This window comes from Malus domestica, chromosome 05, assembly GCF_042453785.1.
Source record: "Malus domestica chromosome 05, GDT2T_hap1".
Classification (NCBI taxonomy): Eukaryota; Viridiplantae; Streptophyta; class Magnoliopsida; order Rosales; family Rosaceae; genus Malus; species Malus domestica.
This window is the reverse complement of record NC_091665.1, coordinates 39,505,535-39,512,695: the sequence shown is the minus strand read 5'-3', so window position 1 is coordinate 39,512,695 and position 7,161 is coordinate 39,505,535. Positions and strand designations below refer to the sequence as shown.

Here is a 7,161-nt window from a genome sequence, read left to right as displayed (position 1 = left end):
TGAATCCGGATATGATTCAATATTCTAATAGATATAGTATTAGGTGTTTACTCGTGCGCTTTGGGTTCCAAACTCCCGCTCCCTCTCGTAAATTATTATAACAATTTCGAATTCTCCTCTCTCCTTATAGTAAAAATATTATAGAAAAATCTGAATTTGAATTTTTTGTTTTTTTTTTTTAACAAGTGATTATCTACACTAAGGTGAAGGGATGGACTTAGAGCCTCACAATGGACTAGCAATAATGTGGTTCAAATTCGCCTTTGATATGAATTGAACATAAGACCTATCACTTATAAGTGAAGAAAAATACCATTATTCCGTAGTACTAAGTCGCATGTGAATTTGAATTGGATACGACCTGATCCCTCGTACCCACTCCGACCCCATGACCCAAGACCCAAGACCCAAAACCCGGGATAGTTAATGTTACCCTCTCCATTCTCCCCTCCAATGCCATCCAATGCAACCCATCAAACAAAAACATAAAATAAAAAACTAAATAAATGTAATCCAATGCAACCTAATTATGCTCCCTTATCCAATCTAGTCCTATGTCACCAAACATGACCTAAGAGTTTTACTTAGTAAGGGATTTGAAATCTTGGTCATCAGCTGACTAATGAATGCAATGTTCACTTACGAATGGTGAGTCAAGACCTAAGATCAGGTCGAAAGGCGTAGTCAATGGAGATAACATGTGAACATCCATGTATTACTTCCTTGTTGGTCCAACGGAACAGAGGAAGTTAGATTAATTGAAAGACGATTATTATTTACTTTTCATATAATTTGATATCAAGAGTGAAGAAAACACAATAAGTTTCATTTGTAAATCCTACTATTCTACTAACATTAGTTGGTTTTATACTTTTATCCAAAACACCCAACCAGAGAGGACAGAAGATAGAGGACAGAGGACAGAGGACAATGTATAAATGCAATCCTCAGGCTTGGACCACCTTTGTCCCCATCCATTCCATCCGCTGTTTTGTAGTTGCAATTATCTGTGGTCCTCCAGATCTCAAAACCAACAAGTCATGTAACCTCTCTAATTGTGACGGAAACATGACTGGTACATTACGTGTTTTTATCTAAGTGGTCGAAATTTTTATTTTTTAAGTTATTAATTTGTAACACACATATCCTACTATTTATGTAATGACACATGATGTACCATCTCGTATGCCGGTCACACTAAAAAATCTCTTCTCGATTTGGGACTCACAAGATGGGGACTCTGGATTTCACGTAATGTCAATTTATATCCCTCGACAAATCTTTTATTTTTATTTATTCTTACTTTGGTCAAAGTGGACAAATGCTTTGGTGTGTCGTCTTGCATTGTTTTTAATCTACGTGTTATAAGATAAATTTACAATATATAATTGGATTCTAACTTAGCATATAATACCAATATATGCATACACGTGTTATAATATACGTTTAGTAAGATTGCATTGTAGCATGATTGTCAGGAAAGAGTTACGTACAGCCGAGACGTTAAGGATGTCAATATTCCACGTCTATCAGGCAGGTCATGTGGTGCATAGCTTTGTGTGGTTGATTAAAAATTGGAATACCGCCGTGGTCTGTAAATATATCTCGGCCGTCGAATAGGAAGATCTCTCATGTTTGAGTGTACTTTCCCACGTGTCATTATCACAATGGTCCTGCTGGTTTGCTTGTGGGTCTTACTGTCACACCATATCATTATGTATACACCTACTCCACCTCTTTGGCCCTATTGGAACTTGAAAGGGGAAAAGGATCCGGCGGATTATAGATACGTGATTTTATCCGTTCATCGTATATTGTACTGTTAGTTTTTATTAAATATTATTTATATTTAATTTTAAATTTTAAAATAATTTTTAACCATGATAAATAAGTAAAATCATGAAATTCTTAGAAAAAAAATCGGCGATGATCATTTTCCCTTCAAAGGAGTGAAAGCACCTGGTTAAAGGGGCGGTGGTGGGGGTGGAGCCCACATCAGTCCTACTTGGCACTGACCTCACAATCCTCCATGCAATTATCTTTTAAGTCCCCCAAAAAGTGAAACCCCAAAATTTTAAACTGGATTTAATAAATTCTTTGACGTCCACAAGGAAAGTGAAAGAGATTCTGTCCCCTCTTTTGGCGGGTAATCCCCTAAATATTACTCCCAAAAAACCCCACATTTTCCCGCTTACTTTCCCAATTCCACCATTAAAAGACGTTAATCCCCCAAAGGCACAAAAGCTAGGGTTGTTAGGGTTTTTGTTTAATACCCTAATGCCACAGAACCCCTTTGGCTTTTTCTTTGGTGCCTCCACATGCCCCTCTTAAAGACACTGCCTTTCTGAGATTTTTTGTATTTACTTTCATTAAAGAAAGAGCAAAGGTTTTTGGACTGTTAATAACTAGAGAAAGGCCCGAAAGTACTTTTCTTTTAGGGGTTTTTTGTTTCTGGTTAAATTTCTTCTGGGTCCCTTGATCAGTTTGGCTTGTAAATTTGAAGACCCACTTCTAGTTTTTGTTCATGGGTTTTCTGTAGCTGGTTGTTCTGTGAGCTTTGTGAAGAAGCAATGTGGAAAAGGTAATGCCTTTACAGTCCCATTTGTAATTTTTCAGCAGTTTCAAATTCTGGGTTTTGCTTCAAAGATTGAATCTTTGTATTGGGATAGTTTTTACAGAGCCACATTGTTGCTAAAAATGGAATCTTTTGGTAGTAAAATTTGTTAGGTCTCTAATAGTGACAGTTTTTGCTGCTTATTTGTGTGATTTACTGCTTTGAGCTGTGTAGTATGAAGTTGGTAAAATGACTTGTGTTGTCCTTTGAGGAGGAGAATCTGGTCCTTTGAAGTTCTTCAAAGTTCAAAGGTTTGGCCTTTTTGTTAGGGAAAAAAGGGGGGTTCTGGATGCATGTTTGATTCCAACTGTGGTTGGAACAAGTCCGAATATTAGTTGAGTTTCTATCACTCTGTGGATTTGAGAGCTCAAAAGCCCTCCACTTCTTCCCAACATTGATAGCTATTTCTCGTTATATTCGAAATCGAAAGTGAGGGTCCTGTGTTGTGCTGTAGTTGGTGTTGGAATATTGGTTTGGTCTTCCTGCTTGAATTTGTTGGTTGTAGAGGCGTAAAGTTTACTGCTTGTTCTAACATTGAGCTTTTATTTCAACTGGGTGAAGCCATTAATATAGGGCAAGTATGCTCCGTCGGCTTTTTGTGGTGTCCCTTCTGTTTATTTCTGCCATGGGGCAGCTCCCTTCGCAGGATATTTTGGCGCTGCTCGAGTTCAAGAAGGGTGTCAAGCATGACCCCACTGGCTATGTCCTTAATTCTTGGAATGATGAGTCCATTGACTTTGATGGCTGCCCATCTTCTTGGAACGGTGTTGTGTGTAATGGCGGAAATGTTGCTGGGGTTGTCCTTGATAACTTGAGTCTCTCTGCGGATGTGGACTTGAGTGTGTTTGCGAATCTAACGAAGCTTGTGAGACTTTCCATGGCCAACAACTCGATAATGGGGAAGTTTCCCGACAACATAGCTGACTTCAAAAGCCTTGAGTTCCTTGACCTGTCCAACAATTTATTTTCTTCACCTTTACTACCTGGGATTGGTAGGTTAGGGAGCTTAAGGAATCTCTCACTAGGTGGCAACAACTTCTCCGGTTCTATTCCAGATTCAATTTCAGGGCTTTCCTCAGTCCAGTTATTGGACTTGAGTCGAAACTCCTTGTCCGGGCCCCTGCCGGCATCATTGACAGAGCTGCCTAAACTGGTACATCTAAATTTGTCTTTAAATGGCTTTACCAAGAAAATACCCAAGGGGTTTGAGTTAATTTCAAGTCTCGATGTGCTTGACTTGCATGGGAACATGCTCGATGGGCATATCGATCCGGAATTTTTGATGCTATCTGAGGTCACTCATGTTGATTTGAGTGGCAATATGTTTGTGAGTTCCAGTTCACAACAGCAGAAGTTTCTACCCCGCCTTTCTGAGACTATTAAGTACTTGAATCTTAGCCACAACCAGCTCACTGGGTCACTGGTAAGCGGTGGTGAGCTACAGATGTTTGAAAACCTGAAGGTGTTGGATCTCAGCTACAACCAGCTGTCAGGGGAATTGCCTGGCTTTAATTTTGCCTATGATCTCCAAGTCCTCAAACTCAGCAACAACAGATTTACCGGAGATATTCCTAATGGTCTGTTAAAAGGAGATTCTCTTGTCGTAACTGAACTAGATTTGAGTGGCAACAATCTCACAGGTACTAATATGTACTTCCTTTTGCCTTCGTTTACATTCACTTGCAAATGCGTCCTTTTGTGTTGTTCTACTTTACTCATTTATGCTTAGTGTGTTTTAGCATGCCTCTCACATTGAAGTTCATCTCTCAGGACCAATAGATATGATCACATCGACCAATCTGTGCTTCCTCAATCTGTCCTCAAATGGGCTTACTGGTGAGTTACCATTGCTGACCGGAAGTTGTGCCGTGCTTGATCTATCGAATAACAAATTCGAAGGAAACTTAACCAGGATGGTGAAATGGGGGAACATCGAATATCTCGATCTGAGTCAAAATCATTTGGCAGGACCCATCCCTGATGTAACCCCACAGTTTTTGCGTTTAAATTATCTTAACCTCTCCCATAACACTCTTAGTAGTTCTATAGCAAGTGTTATAACACAATATCCAAAGATTAGCGTCTTTGATCTCAGTTCCAATCAGCTCAATGGAACGGTTCTAGCTGAATTGCTAACAATGCCCACTTTGCAAGAACTGCACCTTCGTGATAATTTACTCACCGGCTCGATTAACATCTCATCTCCTTTGCCCAGTGAGTCAAATCTTCAAGTTGTTGATCTTTCCCAGAACCATCTTAGTGGCTATTTTCCTGATCATTTTGGTTCATTGAAGGGGCTTAAAATGTTCAATATTGCTAGAAATAATTTTTCTGGCTCTCTTCCAACTTCCTTCACCAACATCAGCACTTTAAGCTCTTTAGACATATCCCAGAATCATTTTACAGGTCCTTTGCCAAACAACTTGCCTACTAGTCTTGAAAGCTTTAATGCTTCATACAATGATCTTTCCGGGGATGTCCCAGAAAATCTGAGAAAGTTTCCAAAATCTTCCTTCTATCCAGGGAATGCACGTTTGCTTTTTCCAAATGGTCCTCCGGGATCAAACAGTTCTGGAAATGAAAATTCAAAGAGGAGACCAATCAGTGCAATGGTCAAAGTAATCATTATAGTTTCATGTGTGGTTGCTGTCTTCATTCTTCTTCTGCTTGCTATCTTCGTACACTACATCCGTATGTCAAGAAGAATCCCATCAGAGCATACCACAAGCAAAAAAGACATCCACAGGCGCACTCAACCAAACCAATCTGGTGATCGTGGAACAGGCACGGGTGGTGCTTTGGTTGTTTCAGCTGAGGATCTCATGGCTTCACAAAAAGGATCATCATCCGAAACTGTCAGCCCCGATAAAAAGGTTGCAGCTGTAGCTGGTTTCTCCCCTTCAAAGCACAACCATTTCTCTTGGTCGCCAGACTCTGGAGAGTCGGTCACTACTGAAAACCTTGCAAGACTGGACGTGAGGTCACCGGATAAATTGTTTGGGGAGCTGCATTTTCTTGATGATACAATTGCATTAACCCCGGAGGAGCTGTCAAGGGCTCCTGCTGAAGTTCTAGGAAGAAGTAGCCATGGGACTTCTTACAGGGCAACACTTGATAATGGGTTGTTCTTGACGGTTAAGTGGTTGAGAGAAGGGGTGGCGAAACAGAAAAAGGAGTTTGCCAAGGAGGCTAAAAAGTTCGCGAACATGAGGCATCCAAATGTTGTAGGTTTGAGAGGGTACTATTGGGGTCCCACACAGCATGAGAAGCTCATTCTCTCCGATTATATCTCACCGGGAAGTCTTGCAAGCTTCCTTTATGGTAAGCTGTTTTTTGTTAGCCTCTTCGACCTATTTATCTTGCGTTGATCAAACAGTTTCTTTTGCTATAGAATGCATGACTTGTATCTTTAGCCCACTTCTCTCTTGATTTTTGAAGAAAAATTGTTCTTGCTACTTCACCGATCTCTTTCTCTCTGCATGTACATGTGTGCGTGTGCATATATGTATCCTATCTGTGCGCGTATTTGTATTTAGGTAACCTTCCATTGGCATTTCTGATGAGCCTAAATTATTTCAGATCGGCCAGGAAGAAAAGGTCCACCATTGACCTGGGCCCAAAGGCTCAAAATTGCAGTTGACGTCGCACGTGGCCTGAACTATCTCCATTTTGACCGTGCTGTTCCACACGGTAACCTCAAAGCATCAAATATTTTGTTGGACGGGCCAGACCTGAATGCCCGTGTTGCTGATTACTGCCTACACCGCCTCATGACACAAGCTGGCACCATCGAACAGATTCTTGATGCTGGTGTGTTGGGTTACCGTGCACCAGAGTTGGCTGCTTCCAAGAAGCCTCTTCCCTCCTTCAAGTCAGATATTTACGCCTTTGGAGTGATAATGCTGGAACTCCTAACTGGAAGGTGCGCGGGCGATGTGATTTCAGGTGAAGGAAGTGGGGTTGATTTGACAGATTGGGTTCGGCTGAGGGTGGCAGAAGGGCGCGGCTCTGAATGTTTTGACGCTGCATTGGTGCCGGAAATGGGAATGCCAGCAGCGGAGAAGGGAACGAAGGAGGTCCTTGGAATAGCGTTACGATGTCTAAGAAGTGTTGGGGAGAGGCCAGGTATTAAGAACATATATGAGGATCTCTCCTCCATATAGTTTTAAGTTATTCCTTTTCTGTAGGAGGGAAGTTTTAATATCTCATTGGGCTCCCTTTTTGTATCTGGTTTGGTTTTTCTAGTGTGATCAGCTGATTGAATTAACCATTGTGGAGAATTGGAAATGGACTAGATTTCAAGGGATGCAATGTTTTTTGTTTAGCTTTGTGTCGTTTCATGACGATCCGCGCCGGCCGTTTCCAAGTTTACGTACCTTGCCCTATGTTATTAACATCGTTTATTAAGAATACGATATTCTAAACTACTCAAATCGAATTGGAGAGGAATTTAAATTTCGGTGCAAGAGGTGGAACGCTTTACTGCCAACTAACCTATTTGAAGGGGCAGCTCGTATTTCTGAAAAATTGTAACAATTCTGAGCGAT

At 40.9% G+C, this 7,161-nt stretch overlaps 1 protein-coding gene across 2 annotated transcripts; it reads left to right on the top strand.

Moving 5' to 3' along the window:
• Window positions 1-2,178: 2,178 nt before the first annotated feature.
• LOC103435628 (LRR receptor-like serine/threonine-protein kinase GHR1) lies at window positions 2,179-6,938 on the top strand. Of its 2 annotated transcripts, XM_008374018.4 has the most exons (4): window positions 2,247-2,581; window positions 3,176-4,254; window positions 4,385-5,935; window positions 6,194-6,938. In XM_008374018.4, exons 2-4 carry the CDS (start codon window positions 3,195-3,197, stop codon window positions 6,775-6,777), a joined length of 3,195 nt encoding a protein of 1,064 aa, XP_008372240.1. In that variant the 5' UTR covers window positions 2,247-2,581; window positions 3,176-3,194; the 3' UTR covers window positions 6,778-6,938. The 2 variants fall into 2 exon arrangements, with proteins under 2 accessions (XP_008372239.1, XP_008372240.1); XM_008374017.4 differs by having other exon boundaries at window positions 2,179-4,254.
• The last annotated feature ends 223 nt before the right edge of the window (window positions 6,939-7,161 follow it).